The sequence below is a fragment of the Eublepharis macularius genome, chromosome 13 (genome assembly GCF_028583425.1).
Source record: "Eublepharis macularius isolate TG4126 chromosome 13, MPM_Emac_v1.0, whole genome shotgun sequence".
In the NCBI taxonomy this organism is placed as follows: domain Eukaryota; kingdom Metazoa; phylum Chordata; class Lepidosauria; order Squamata; family Eublepharidae; genus Eublepharis; species Eublepharis macularius.
In genome coordinates, this window is record NC_072802.1 from 45,588,714 (window position 1) to 45,604,344 (window position 15,631).

The 15,631-nt window shown below is 46.9% G+C and overlaps 1 protein-coding gene across 1 annotated transcript in view; it reads left to right on the top strand.

Moving 5' to 3' along the window:
- Positions 1–3,143: 3,143 nt before the first annotated feature.
- Positions 3,144–15,631, top strand: part of GABRA3 (gamma-aminobutyric acid type A receptor subunit alpha3) — a 47,086-nt gene continuing 34,598 nt past the window's right edge. Inside the window, exons 1-2 of the mRNA XM_054996246.1 lie at positions 3,144–3,235; positions 15,466–15,587. Coding sequence (XP_054852221.1) covers positions 3,144–3,235; positions 15,466–15,587 — 214 coding nt within the window. The remainder of the gene's footprint in view (positions 3,236–15,465; positions 15,588–15,631) is intronic.

Sequence of the window (15,631 nt, forward strand, 5' to 3'; positions counted from 1 at the left end):
AAAGAAAGAAAGAAAGAAAGAAAGAAAAAGAAAGAAAGAAAGAAAGAAAGAAAGAAAGAAAGAAAGAAAGAAAGAAAGAAAGAAAGTATTTAATAATCTTTTCAGAATGCTAATACAGAGAGAAGTTTTTCTGATTTTTTTCTGGGCTGTCCTGAAGACAGAAAATTGGGCGCTGTCCATAGGCTGGCCCTCTGCACCAACTCACATATTGCAAAGTCCATATATTCCTAACGGCTCCCACCCATGTGGGCTTTGAACAAATGTTTTCTGGGAGTTTCCAGCTGGGAACTTAATTCTCATTTGTGTGTGGGCTCAATTCAGATTGAGACTGTGGTCAGTGTATGAGAAAGGACTTCAACACCTTCCCTAGCACCACACACACCATTTTCCTAGAGAACTGCCATTTACTTGTAGGGAAAACTTACACATACTGATGCAAGTTTCTCCAATAGAGAAAATAGTGGCTACCTGGAACTATTTCAGGTGAGGAAAATGACAGTGGGTGGAGGGAGAGCCAAAGCCCCTTCTTTTTGCTCACCCCATCTGAACCAGGCTCTTATGTGCCCAGAAATCAAGAGCCTGGTTCCGGTGTTACTTTTCTGCACAGGCATACACTCACTTTAGTGTGCTTCCTGCAGACACACAGCAGCTGTAGGAACTGCTTCATTTAAAGAAGGAGAGCCCAACAAGGTTCAAAACAATGCAGTGGGGGTAGGAAGGGTTCCTACCCCCCCCATGCAGTTTTCTTGCATGAAAACCATGCAGGAGGAGTTATTTCATCTATTTTTGTGATCCATGTGAACAGATTCTCTCTTTTTTTTTTTATTGTATATTTTTGTGCATTTCCTTCGAAACATCCTTATTCCCGTACATATATACCCATTGCCCAACCCCTCCCCATAAGTTCATATACAGTTTCTATATCTTCGGCAGAAGTCCCCTGCAAGAATCACTCTTCTATCCATCTTGTTTCTTCACATCCGGATAAGAGGAGTAAGTCTCTGAGTCCTCTCCTTCTTCTATTCCTCCTTGATTCTCCTTCCTCTTCCTCCTCCATGTGAACAGATTCTCCATGTGAAGCAACAAAATAACTCCCCACACACATAGTTTCCACATGAGAAAACTAGGGGGGGGGGCGGAGGCAGGAGCCCTTCCTACTCCCATGGTTCTGAGCCTGTTTGGTTTTTCCCTTTTTTGAAAAAAAGAAGCAGTTCTCTGCAGCTGCTGTGTGACAAGTGCATGCCTGTGCAAAAAAATAACATCTAGAGAGGGCCTGAGCTAGCATGAAACTACAAGCACATGTCTGACATAAAGTTCTTGTGGTAACCAGATATCTGCCATGTGGATATTATGTGAATCAGCCCTCAGTTGATCTCGTATAAAGAGAGGTATCAGTGTCCCAGGCCAAACCTCCAGAAGTATTCGCTGATATTTGGCAACACCTAAACAACTAATTATTAGAGATGTTAATTTAGGTAATAACTAACCAAAACTCAAGGCAAGCACATGCATTAATCTTAGAACAGTAACTAACCCAGATGGCATTTCCTCTGGTTTTCAGACCCAAACCAACCCGTTCTGGCTCTTTTTCGGGCAGCCATGATGTCTGCGGCTGCAGTCTTGCTTTCAGCTTCTTATCTTCCAGACTGTCTTAAAGTTTCCACTTCAAGGGGGGCAAAGAATAAGGGAAGGGAGGGAAGTTACTTAGCAGAATTGTGCCTGACAGGCACACTGTCCCTCAAGAACTCTTAATCCATGACTGCACCAAACAGCAGCATTCCTGATTGCCATTTCTGGGCACAACATTTTTTCAATTATATTTTTGGCTCATTGATTTGGGGAGGACTCTCTTACTGTAGCAGTGCTGCTTGCTAACACTGTTTCACTTACTGGGCAGGAACCTGATGCTTGGAATGCTTGCAGTTGATTATAGGTAGATGGAAGAATGGGGCAGAAGTTACACAGGCACGCACGCACACACACACCCCTCTAGAAGTTCAGAATATTTCCAGTGCCTTGGGGAAAAAGCAAAGATTTTGCTTGTTCTGTATCAGGCAGGAAGTACTATTGTGCCACTTAGGGGAACAGCCCAACAGCCAAAAATGAACTGTTTGAGACCCCGCCCTTGCTTGACTGAGCAGAGGGTATTGGGCTTCCACCCGCAAAAAGTAAAACAAGGTAGAGGAGGTGGAACAAAAAAAGATGGGTGAAATATCAGACCTAATCCAAAAGCAGCTGGGGGAATGGATCTCAGTTGTCTTCCACGAGTCTGCCTTTTCCCACATGAAGCAGTAGTACATCTCCCCATTCTGAGCTGGCCCATTTTGGCCCTGCTTCTTCTTTTCTAGTAGTCACCATCATGAGGAAGCTTATATTGATTCTTCTGTGGCATACACTGACACAGAGGGCAGTGATAAGTAGGAACGGGCCAGCACTGGTGGTTTGTCAGCTTTCCGGGCTTCTGGAAATCTTGCAAAGGAAAGGAAAATGATTGCCTAGGGTGCATGGCATGTGGCCTGGCTGAGAGTCACAGTGACTCAGCATTCTTGTATGGATGGTCTCAAAGGCATGATCTCGATAAAGGCTTTGCCCTGGAGAGTCCAAGGTGCTATGGGGTGGCGGGAAATCAGAAGAAAACATGACACAGCAAGATGTCAGACCTTTTAAATATTACAGGCGAGATGTGTCTTCCTTCAAAAGGAGCACTAGTGCTTTCTGATGTCAACCTAATAATGCCACCTGAGAAGTCACTGAGATGGCTTAAGAAGACAGCATTCGTTTCTAGGCCAGTCTACAAAAAAGGGCATGGAAGCACACTGTAGTCAAGGAGGCCAGTCATGTGGCTCACCCATGGAAACCTGCACTGCTGACCTAGGCCTGGCTTTGATCCAGGCTTCCTCATTATGTGAGGCTGACCTGGTGTTCTGGACCATGCTTATGCTCCCACCCCTCCGATAGAGCCCCATCAAGTACTTTAGGCACTTCTTCCAAAGATAAAAGCCAGCTGGCCTTCGGCTGTACATTTAAAGCGTCAGCATCAGTGCTGAGCAAACTATTCTCTTTTGTCATGACCTTTCCCTTTTCTCTCCCTCCCTGGCAGGTGAGGCAGATCCACTGGCTATCTACTGCTGCATCCAGAAGTGATGGCACTGCGGAGGATCCAGGCAATATTTCCTCTCCATACTGCTAGTCTTGGGATTCTGCTTGTGGTTTATGCTCTCTCTGCTGAAGCCGGGTAAGATAGAGTTACATGGGATTGGTTTGCTGTTATATGTACTATCCAATGCAGAAAAACAATTTTTAAAAACCTTAATGAGAAAGAAGATGGAAAGAACCTGTGGAATTTTATGAGACAGAAGGCGGGGAGTATAATGGAGAAGGAAGGAGGAGACACACACACACACACAATGCATCGGCAGTGTGTGGATATGAGACCCTGGTGAGATTCCATGTTCTGTCCTGGCAAGACTTTCACTTGAAAAGAGAAAGGTCCAAGCTTGATTCTGCAGAGAAAAAGCTCTGCTGTTTTCCTGGACAGGCTGGTGAGAATTAGGTCCTGGCTGACCCTCCTCATTTGCCTTATACTCTCTGCAAAGTTCTTCATTCTATCGCAGACCTTCAAGGGGGAGATGGAGCTCTGAAGTGCAAAACTGAAGGCTACGTCATGAATGACAGACAGCTTCAGAAGGCTAGTTTGCCGTGAATCTGAGCATCTAGGTGACTGGTCAGCTGTTAGGCACCCCTTCATATTTTAGCGTCCTGTCTGATAGGGAAGAGGTTTTGTGGGGCTCCTTTCTTCCCCTTCTGTATAGCTACAGGGGGAATTCTATTAATGCCTGGGCTTATTTCCACACTTGCACCCTTTAGGACTGCTGAGACATTACAGTCAATTGAAAGTTGTACTAAGACAGTGTTTCCACACAGCACTTGATAGGCCATTCTGTTTCCCAGTAAAAATCCAGCAATTTTTGTGGAAATAACACATGGGCAAGATCCTGCTGTAGGTTTGCTCAGAAGTATGCTGCTCAGTAAAGGTTCTCACGGGTCTTATTTTTTTTCCTTGCAGCTCTATTTTAAAGCAGTTTCCGTTTCTTAACTTCTGCCAGTTTGCATAGTTGCTTCTTGTTCACTTCAGGGGCTGCAGCATTCCTGAATTAGCCCTTAATTAGTCCATTTCATTTTCTATGGGAAGTGGGGTGGGGGCAGTGTTTACTAACTGGTTTCCTCTTTGCAGCCAAATCATGAACTATCATGATCCTAAGGCTGAGGAGTAGAACAGCCTGTAGGCCTCAAGACAGCCTTTCCTTTCCACTCAGGTTTCCAGGCTCATTGCAAATTTTCCTTCTGAGCTAACATTTCCCAAATACTCTCCAAGCCCAGAAATGAGCCTGGTGCTATTGGAGGGAAAAGGCAAGCCAGTAGCAGTAGAGAGTTACCATCTCTGGCTTGGGAAATTCCCAGAGATATTGGGGATGATGCCCAGGGAAGACAGAGTATGGGAAGGGGAAGCAGCTCAGCGGCCATGCAATGCCTTAGAGTCCACTCTTCAAAGCAGTGACTTTCTCCCGGGGAACTGTGCTCTGTGTTCTGGAGATCAGTTATAATTCCAAGAGACCTCTAGGCTCACCTGGAGGCTGGGAACCCTAAGCTAGGCAGAAGAGAGGATACTGTCTGCAGGAGGTGATGCCTTGTCCTGGAGAGGGGGGGGGAGATTAACCTAAAAGAGACCAGATATTGACGTAGAGTTAGGATTTTAATCTTTAATCTTTCCGTGAGAATTTTGCTGTGTGTTTATAATGTACCCTGCATTAAGTCTTCTTTTTATTTAGCCAATTGTTACAACACTGGAATAATAAATTATTATTTTTGTTCATTCTGTCTGGTCCATCATGCCTTGTATTCAGTCTTATGGCAGAACGTGCCCTGACACAAGTGGAAGCTGCCAGGGGGGCAGTGTAGGGAGAGAGGACAGAGCCCTTCAGACCCCTTGCACCAGAGTGGTGGCCAAGGCCCTTGCCTGCTCCGGGACTGAAGGGGGCAGGACAGGGGGTACTGGAAACCTCTTTGGAAGGGACTCTCTGCCCACAACAAAACCCTGTATCACCTCACCCCTTCTTGCACAATGACCAATAAAAGGAAAAAAACTGAGCAATTTATTTGGCTGTAAAAGGGGGGGGGTTATTAAAGCCCTTCCCCAATACTATAGTCAAGCGTCTCTCCTACCCAGTTTTATTCTCACCATCTTTTGATGAATCTGGACTTACCATGTGGAAATCAAGCCACCAGGGGCTGTTAAGGGATTTTTATCACAAAATAACTGTTTGTGCAAAGTCACCTCCACTTCTGATAGGCTGGCATGAATGAGAGACTGACCTTAACGATCAGAGTTCATTCATCAGCACTCCCTCTGCCTGGGCAGAAATGAGCAGAGCTGTTACTTCTGGTGGGTAGTGTTGACAGTTCACTGCCAAAATACTGAATAGCCTGTGGATGATCCAAAGCCCATCTACAAAGGGCGCAGCTGAAACAGTCTGGAATTCTTCATTAACAGGGTTTTGCAGAGGTTGTTAATAGCAATCCCTAATGTCTGCTTTCAGAAGACCCAGGGAAAGGAAAGAAAAAACCCCACCTTGAATCTATTGTTACATGGTTTCTAAAGACTTCTGATTGCCTCACAAAGATTTCCTTTTCAGCAGAAGTACTAAAGAAAGACTTGCTAGCTAGTGTACATTGGCTTTGGTTTTTCTAAAAAAGCAAGTTACCAAAAGGCCTCATAGTTGTCAAGTCCCTCTTCCTCCCAGAAGAGAAGACAGAGTTCACTTGCCAGAAGTGTAAGCTGGTCAGAGTTTTGGAAGAAAAGGTTCAGAGCTTGGAGGAGAGGATCACCACCCTTCAGGAGATCAAGGAGGGAGAGGATTTTATTGACAACAGCCTGGGGGCTCCGCACAGCCAAGAAGAAGAAAGTCAAGGAGGAGGAGAAAGAGTCGATCTCCCTTCTGAGCCTCCTCTCAAATCTACAGTACAAACCCGAAGGCGTCAACGAAGAAGATGCTCTGGTCCACTTGAGCTCAAGAATCGCTTTGAAGTGCTAGAGATGGTGACAGAGGTGACAGTGGAAGGAGAACCGCAAAGATCTGGAAGAGGGAGTGCAGAAGACATGGGGCCACATGGAAGTGGAAAAAAACGGAAGGTGGTAGTCGTTGGGGACTCCTTGCTCAGGGGTATGGAACGCCATGTCTCTGAGCCAGATCCCCTATTCCGAGAGACGTGTTGCTTGCCGGGAGCCAGAGTTCAGGATATTACCGACCGGCTGCCAAAACTCATCAAGCCTGCTGTTAAGTACCCGTTTGTGCTGATTCATGTGGGAACAAATGACATGGCTTTGAATACTGTTGCAAGAATTAAAAAGGATTATGAAGCCCTTGGAAGGCAGTTGAAGACATTGGGGGCTCAGGTGGTATTCTCTTCTATCCTTCCAGTCACAGGAAGAGGAGCACGCAGGGAGCGGACCATACTTGAGGTGAATCGCTGGCTGAGATGGTGGTGCCGGCAGGAGCGCTTTGGGTTTTGGGACCATGGGATAGGTTTTCTTAGAGAAGGCCTTCTAGCACATGATGGGCTTCACCTCTCAAGGGCAGGGAAGAAAATGTTTGGAACGAACCTGGAGAACTTCATCAGGAGAGCTTTAAACTGATGCCGCAAGGGGCAGGGGACGATCGACATGGCGACTTCAATGATGAAGTGAACACAGTGGGGACCCACCTGGGTAGGAAAGGTCAAACAAAGGTACAAGGCTACAAGTGTTTATATACCAATGCCCAAAGTATGGGCAATAAGAAAGAAGAGCTTGAGCTTCTATTGCAAACAGAGGGCTACGATATAGTAGGAATTACTGAGACTTGGTGGGATGATTCCCATGACTGGAATGTGCTAGTGGATGGGTATGAGTTGTTCAAGAAAAACCGGAAGTGTAGAAGAGGAGGTGGAGTGGCGTTGTATGTGAGGAGAGGGCTTGATTGTCAAGAAGTTATGGAGAATGGGGCGGACAGCCCGGTGGAAAGTATATGGGTAGAAATAAGGGGAGGAAGGACAAAGGGTATTATTGTTGGAGTCTGCTACAGACCACCTGACCAGCGAGAAGAAATGGATGCTGCCCTCTTTGAACAGATTGGCAGAGTATCCAGACATCAGGACCTTGTAATTATGGGTGACTTCAACTTTTCCGATGTGTGCTGGGAGACAGGCTCAGCAAAGCGTCATGAATCACACAATTTCCTGACCTGCCTGGCCAATAACTTCCTTTTTCAAAAGGTGGAGGAAGCTACAAGGGGCTCGGCCATACTAGACTTGATATTAACCAACAGGGAAGAATTGGTAGATGAGATGAAGGTGGTGGGGACCTTAGGGGGAAGTGACCATGTCCTTCTTGAATTCCAGTTGCTGTGGGGAGCCAAGGAAGTTCATAGCTAGACTCGTAGGTTAGATTTTCATAGGGCCAACTTCGATGAACTCAGAGGCTTGATGACAGTCATTCCGTGGGGAGTGTGCTGGAAGGAAAAGGAGCGAGTGAAGGGTGGGCCCTTCTCAAACACGAGCTGTTGCAAGCTCAAGCCCTCACTATCCCAGCAAGACGGAAACATGGTAAGGGCTCCAAGAAACCAATGTGGATGCACAGAGAGCTCCAGAATAAGCTAAGGGAGAAAAAGGAAATGTTCAGGAAATGGAGAGAAGGACAGACCTCTAAAGAGGAGTATATGAGGATTACTAGGTACTGCAGATCAGCCATCAGAGAGGCAAAAGCTCAGTACAAGCTGGGTCTGGCCAGGAGGGCTCGCTACAATAAGAAAAACTTCTACAGATATGTGAGAAGCAAATGCAAGGTAAAAGAGGCAATTGGACCGCTGTTGGGAGTAGATGGAGAAACTCTGATGCAGGACAGAGAAAAAGCAGACAGGCTTAATGACTTTTTTGCCTCTGTTTTCTCCCTGAAGAACTCAGGCACATCTAGAGATAGTAGAAAATGTGGCAGGACACCTGAGTGGCTAATTGACATTGACAGAGAGGTTGTGGAGAGGCATCTGGCTGCACTGGATGAATACAAATCCTCTGGGCTGGATGGAGTGCACCCAAGAGTGCTGAAAGAACTTTCCAGAGAACTTGCAGAACCCCTGTCCATCATCTTCAAGGCCTCCTGGAGGACTAGGGATGTGCCACAAGATTGGAGAAGAGCGAATGTTATCCCAATCTTTAAGAAAGGGAGGAAGGATGACCTGGGAAACTACAGGCCGGTCAGTCTGACTTCTGTTGCTGGGAAGATATTAGAACAGATTTTAAAGGGATCAATCTGTAAGCATCTGAAGGACCACTCAGTGATCTGGGGAAGTCAGCATGGTTTTGTTCTTAACAGATCTTGCCAGACCAACCTGGTTTCCTTCTTTGATCGAGTGATCAGCTTACTGGATCGGGGGAACTCTGTTGACGTGATTTATCTGGATTTCAGTAAAGCTTTTGATAAGGTCCCCCATGACATTCTGATGGGCAAACTGGAAGACTGTGGAGTGGACTATAGGACAGTTCAGTGGATAGGGAACTGGTTGGAGGACCGCACTCAAAGAGTGGTGGTCAACGGCGTTTCATCAGATTGGAGGGAGGTGTCCAGTGGGGTGCCGCAGGGCTCGGTTTTGGGCCCGGTACCAGGGCTGGCACGCCTATTAAGGCCAGGTAGGTGGTGGCCACAGGCGTGGGGTGCCAGAGGGAGCGCTGGAGGAGGTGCGGCGGGCAGGAGCGCGCGCCACAAAGCACCAGCCTCCTATCCCTCCCACCCCGCGCTGCTGCCGCCGCCAGCACAAGCCCCCGGCCATCTGTGGCAGCGCAGTCAACCGAGCGGGAGAGCTCAGAGGCCGCCTGCCGCAGCAATCGGGCCGGCGGCGGTGCGCGCGCTCCCATGATGACATCACGCATGACGTCATCACGCAGGCCGGTGCGCGCGCGCGCTCATGCGCGCGCAGGGGCGCCCGGCCAGCCGGCTGTGAGCGTGGCAAACCCTTGCGCCGCCCCTGCCCAGTACTTTTCAATATTTTTATCAATGATCTGGATGAAGGAGTGGAAGGGCTGCTCATTAAATTTGCTGATGATACCAAATTGGGAGGAGTGGCGAACACCCAAGAAGATAGAATTAAAATTCAACAAGACCTGAATACTCTGGAGAAGTGGGCAGCTGTGAATAGGATGCAATTCAAAAAAGACAAGTGCACAGTATTACATCTGGGCCACAAAAATGGGAAGCACAAATACTGGATGGGGGATACACTTCTGGGCAGTAGTATATGTGAAAGGGATCTTGGGGTAAGAGTGGACTATAAACTGAATATGAGCAGTCAGTGTGATGCGGTGGCAAAAAAGGCTAATTCAATCCTGGGTTGTATCAAAGGGGCCATAGCATCGAAATTGCAGGAGGTCATAGCCCCTCTCTATACTGCCTTGGTCAGGCCACACCTGGAGTATTGTGTGCAGTTCTGGAGGCCTCACTTCAAAAAGGATGTGGACAAAATCGAGAGGGTGCAGAGGAGAGCAACAAGAATGATCAGGGGTCTGGAGACTGAGCCCTACGAGGAAAGGCTGAGGGCCTTGGGAATGTTTAGTTTGGAGGAGGTTGAGGGGGGACATGATTGCTCTCTTTAAATATTTGAAAGGCTGTCATTTGGAGGAGGGCAAAGAGCTGTTCCAGTTGGCAGCAGAGGGTAGGACGCGAAGCAATGGGCTAAAACTACATGCACAAAGGTACCGGCTGGATATTAGGAAAAACTTTTTCACGGTCAGTAGTTCAAAAGTGGAATCAGCTGCCTAGGGAGGTGGTGAGCTCCCCCTCATTGGCAGTTTTCAAGAAGACGCTGGATGAATACTTGTCAGAGATGCTTTAGGCTGATCCTGCACTGGGCAGGGGGTTGGACTAGATGGTCTGTATGGCCCCTTCCAACTCTATGATTCTGTGATTCTATGAGAAGGGCTTGCTGCCTGAGAACCCTAACACCATTTTATTTATTAAGTATATTTCTTTCCTGCCTTCCTCTAAGAACAGAATCCAAAGTGGGTTATAAAAGCAGGACAGCAATGAGTCAGAGCTGAGCTGAAATCCCCCACCAACTTTACCTGTGATGCTGTTCTTAGCTGGTTTTCTCAGCTAGTGCCTTCTCTGTGTTGTCCTCTGATCTTCTGGTGGCCTTTTCCATCCTGCCTGTCACATCGGTGCGTGTGTGTGTGTGTGTGTGTGTGTGTGTATGTGCGTGTATGTGTACGTATACATTTAGGATACTGGAGCCCCAGAAAGAGCAGCAAGATGGGGCTGGGGACTAAAGCTATGCAGGTGTTTGAGTTGCACCAATCTTTTGTGTGTGGGGGGGGGGTGGATCCTTTATAAGATTCCAGCATAAACTCAGTGCTCTGCAATGTCCTTTCCTTTGCTTATCACACTTGGAACAGGATAAAGTAGCCAGACTGCTGTATGGCATTAGCCATATTTAAGTTGCAATTGCAACAGGTCCGGTTACATCAGCAATTTTAGTATCACTCCAGTCTCTCCAACTGGCTCAAGAACAACTTGCCCTCGATAGCTGAGATTTAGCATCTACAAATCCTAATCCGGAAGGTCTTGTCCACCATATAAACGCTGATGTAGATCCAGTTGTGTGTATCCAACCAGCCACTGACTTTGCAGGGTATGACTTTCCCACTTCCCCATCCTGCCACAGCATGCTGAGCCCCCCTAAATTTTGTTCATGGAGGGATCAGTGAACACCATGAATAGTGGAGGGGGTTAAGGTGAGATATGCAATGGGAAGGGGAATCAGTGGGAATCACCCACCCAGTTTTCCACAAATCGAAATGACATTCTGTCAGAATGTCATTGGTCGGATGGTTGGATACATATCAGTTGTTCCAGGTACAAAGAGGGAAAAAAATCACCCAAAGGTCTCAAGCCTTCTCTCATATTATTTGTAGCATCTTAGTATCATTATCATTAACGATGCCTAAAAGTAGAATGGGTAGCTCACGCCAATCACAAGAGCAACAGAATTAGGCCACCCACAGATCAAGGAGGGGTTTTGATACACTTAGGGCTGATGAGGATTGAGGACGCCGGGAGGCCCAACTTGTTTAGAGCAGTTTAGAATCAGGAAAAGAAAAAAGAGGGGGAGAGAATTTGGCCTGTTCAAGCCAAGAAATTCATGTAATGCTGAAGGGGGAGATTTGAGAGTGCATGCATGGGACATTTCTAAATCTGTTATTCTCCCTCCTAGAATTCCTTATATGCCCCAGTTTACCACTTCTAATAGCAGACTTCATGGTTGCATCCTTTTTGTGAAAGCAGCAAAAGGTCCCCGCCCACAGACAAGGAGAAGGCTTTTGATACTTAGGGTATTCCCAAGATATGTAAACAGATATTCTGTTTACAAAATAAAAGACCCCCCCTTCAATCTGATGAGCACTGAGTATAGAGTCAGAGGGCAACTGAGCATCATCAGTTGAAGAGGAGAGAACACTGGGCCGCTTAAGCCACTAACAGCTGCTAGTAGCCAGGAGGAGCAGATTACGATCAGGACTTTTTCAAGTGTGCCTGCATGCACACAAGTCTTGCTCCAAATATTGACAGTCTGAGTAATTGTACTACAGGGGTAGGCTGCCGAAGTTTCGGAAGAGGAGAACAGGATGTTCTTCCTCTAGCACCTGAACTCAGCAATGTCACCCTATTGCACTACTGGGGCAGGGGAATTTGCCATTCATTTCCCTTATCTGTCTGTCTGTCTGTCTGTCTGCCTGCCTGCCTGCCTGTCTGTCATGTCATTTATGGTCCTCCTTTCTCACTGGGACTCAAGGCGGATTACACAGTATGAGATTAGTACAATCAGTATTAAGTACATTTCTATACAGTCTCAAGGACATTTCCACAAACAATGTCACAGGGTAAACAGACACACGTTTAAAAGACATAGATTCCCATGATTGCTTCTGGGCTCCCTTTTACAGGGCCAAATGAAAGGCAATCTGCTGCCTTTTGAAAATTTAGCCTAGATTTGCTTTCACACGCAGGGACCAGTTAATCCCAGCTCAATACAAGACTCAATGTGGGCCGGAGCCTTCTGCAACCCATCTCTCCACATGGGTGACCCACACTTGAAACTGATCTTTCTTGGAAACAACACAAAGTTGCAAATCAAATGGGATACTGTCAAATGTCTTTCCTCTGTTGGAGTCTATAACCAATCAAATTTCTTCTATATCGACTTGGTTAGAGATTTGCTAAAATGCATATGTCTCCTCCCAGAAATGTGCATTTTTATAACATGCTGAGAAGGAAAGACTCTGTTATTCCCACTTTACAGACAGATACTGAGGGTAAGAGACATACCCAAGGTAATTCAGGGAGTATACAACATAGTTGGATTTTAAATACAGCTCTCCACCCAATGCTGTAAACAGCTCCCAAGTGTCAGCCTAAATTTTATTTCTTTATTCTACTTTAAACACTTTTACTCAGGCCTTTTTGTTCTTTTTTCAGACTGCTTACAGTCTGAAATAAAACAATGTCAGATTAAATCTCCTTGAACCAAGCCCATCAATCTAAACACACACAAGATTGGAACAGAACAAACAGCTGAAGAAAAAGAAGCAAGTTATTACTCACTAAAATCGGGGAAAGGGGGGGAGGGATTAAAGTTTTAACTTGACATCCCAAAGTTAAGAGGATAAATGCCAAACAGGTGTTTGGTAGGATGTTCCATAATTGGGTTCCACCACTAAGAATGGGCTACACCCCAATAGCCACATGCTTTACCACTAGGGATGCCAGCCCCCTGCCAGGGGCAGTGGATTCCCCACCCCCTCACACCCCACCTCCGCTTACCTGGCCAGTGAGGGGGGGAGCGCACCACCGCAGTGGCTCAAAACAGGCCCAATCCGCGCTAAAATGGACCCAAAACGAACCCAATCTGGGCAGAAACGGGTGCATTTTGGGCTGCTGTGGAGGGCAGGAGTGCTTCCGCGCTCCACAGCGTCCCCAATCCGGGCCCCTGCAGAGCATGGGCACACTCCCAGGGGCCGCATGATGACATCACTTCCCGGAAGTGACATCATAGCGGGAGCTTCGCGTGCACGCACCCCCTGCAGGTAAGTGCCAGGCACCAGTCCCCCCACCCCGGGAGGTTGAGGGGGCCTGGCAACCCTATTTACTACTGAGCCATGACTCTTCTTCACAAGACAGCCACCAGCATGGATCTCCCCCATCCAATCCAGATGCTGGAGGCATCACAGATCCATGACTCTAGGTCCTCTCTTATTGTCCCTTGGACCCCAGTGTGTGTCTTCTCTTGTCAGGGTCATGCAATACTCCGGTACTCTTGGTCTGCCATCAAGTTTGCACATGGCTGTGGCCATTTAGAAGTAGTAGTTGCTACTCCCATTGGAGGCCACTTACTCCAATGACTAGGGTACAAGTACAGTAGTTAATGGGATTTTTTTGCACTCTCTTTTATCAATGGGAGGCGTAGTAGAAGGCCTCCTCATTTCCAAAAAGTCCAGAGCTGTTCTTAATCTTGTTGCTTTCAAAATGGATTTTTATCTTTCAATTAATAATATATCACAAAAAGAGCAGATTTTGAATCCTACGGTCTCATTCTGGCCACAGGGATTTATAGGACTAGTGAATATTATTCCAAAGTGGCCATTTCATATGCTATATGAGGCTGCCATGGAAAATAAAGGGCAGCTCACGCAAAAGAACTAGGATCTCCACTGTGGAAAAGGGTCAAGATCCCCTAGCAACCAGCAAGGCTGCCAGGAAGAGAACAGATCTGCAGAGCTTTATGCATTAAAGATGGGGGACTTTCTGCGTGCCACAACTATCCTACAGTTTGGGTTGGATTTATTTGCAAACTAAGTAAACTACAGCTGAGATCTCAGATGAGGAGGGACCTCTAAATACCAAAAAACCAAGTACTACTACATTTGTTAGAATAATAATGGTATGGGGCCATTTAAACTAGACACAGTTTAGAGCCCCAGCGTGTCTTAAACCTCCTGTTTAAACCTCTACGGTAAATTAGGACCAGTGGTGTTTAGAGGTCACCCTGAAATTAAAACCAGGCTGAGCTCATGTCACTCCTGCTTCTGGGCTCCTCAATTGCCAAGGGAAACAAAAAAGAACTACATGGGGCTGGCAGCTCCAAGCTGGAAAATTCCTGGAGATTTGGGGGATGGAGCCCAGGGAGAGTGGGATTTGAGATGGAGAGGGACCCCAGTGGAATAGAATACTATGGTGTCCATCCTCCACAGCAGCCATTTTGTCTGATCTCTGTGGCGTGGAGATCAATTGTAATTCCAGTAGATCTCTATTATCACCTGGAAGTTGGCATCCCTAGCGCCTGCAAGAGACTGCAGGGCTGACTCTTCATAGCCTTGGGCTCAGCAGATGAATCCTTCAGACATACAAACCTCCTCCCCTTTGACTGCCGGACAGGACAGAAAAGTGGTTGTCCTCTACAATCAGCCATGCCCTGCTAGTCTGCATATCTGGCCATGGAAGAAGGCAGATCCCTCTAGATACTGGCTAAAACTACTCCTTCTGTCTGCACATATTGTAGAAAAATGCACATTTTCGGTCTTTTATTCAGTCACAGATTTGCAGATGCTCAGGACAGTTTAGTGGGAATGACTTCCTGGTAAGTGTGTTTAGTTTTGCAGCCCAAGTCTGTCTTGGAAGTTCCACTTTTAAACATTCTTACCTGCCGAGCAAGTAAAGGGTTACTGAGAAATACTGAGAAAGTGGGTGGTTGTTGCTCCAAGGAGGTAAAGTAGTTGCCAGCTCTCCAATAAATCTCTGCTTGCTCCTCTCTCTTTGCACCCACCATTACCAAAGCCATGCTCTGGGGACCCATTTCCAACTTCCTCTTTGCTCTGTTCACTCAGAACCATTCTTTCTCTTATTCCTTCCCCGTTAGTGTAACACATTCCTCTGTGCATGCTGGATGCCAACGCTCACCAGTAGCTTTGGTGCCACTTCTAGTGAACCCTGATGAAAAAGATGACATTCATTGCTGTACTGGAGCTGTGCTTCTTTAACTTTTAGGCTGCATGGCCTTGTCTCTTTGTAGATTAGGGCTCAGCAAGTAGTGGCCCATTGAGAAGTCATGCTTATCCCCTTGCCAACCCAAAGGGGAATGGGGGCGGGCAGAGAGGGCACCAGAAACCTTCTCTATAAGGTCGTTATAGTGGAAGCCCTCAAAATTCACCCTACAGCAAAACTCATCTTGCCAGAGTGGGACTAACCAAAGGCCATGCATCAAAAGCAGAGGAAGCCCTGGAGCGTAGCCAAGGCAGGAAGTGCAAACTGCTGCTTCCAAGGGTTCTCCTATGCCGTGCCCACTGGGAAGGGCCAGACCTGATTTCTCCTTCTCTCCTTTGATCTTGTAGATTTGCTCAGAAGCATGGCCCAGATATTATCGATGACAGCAAGGACAACATCACAATTTTTACACGCATCCTTGACCGACTGCTGGATGGATATGACAACCGGCTGCGACCTGGGCTCGGAGGTCAGGCAATTGCACATGGGCTTGTGCAGACTGCATGCTAATTT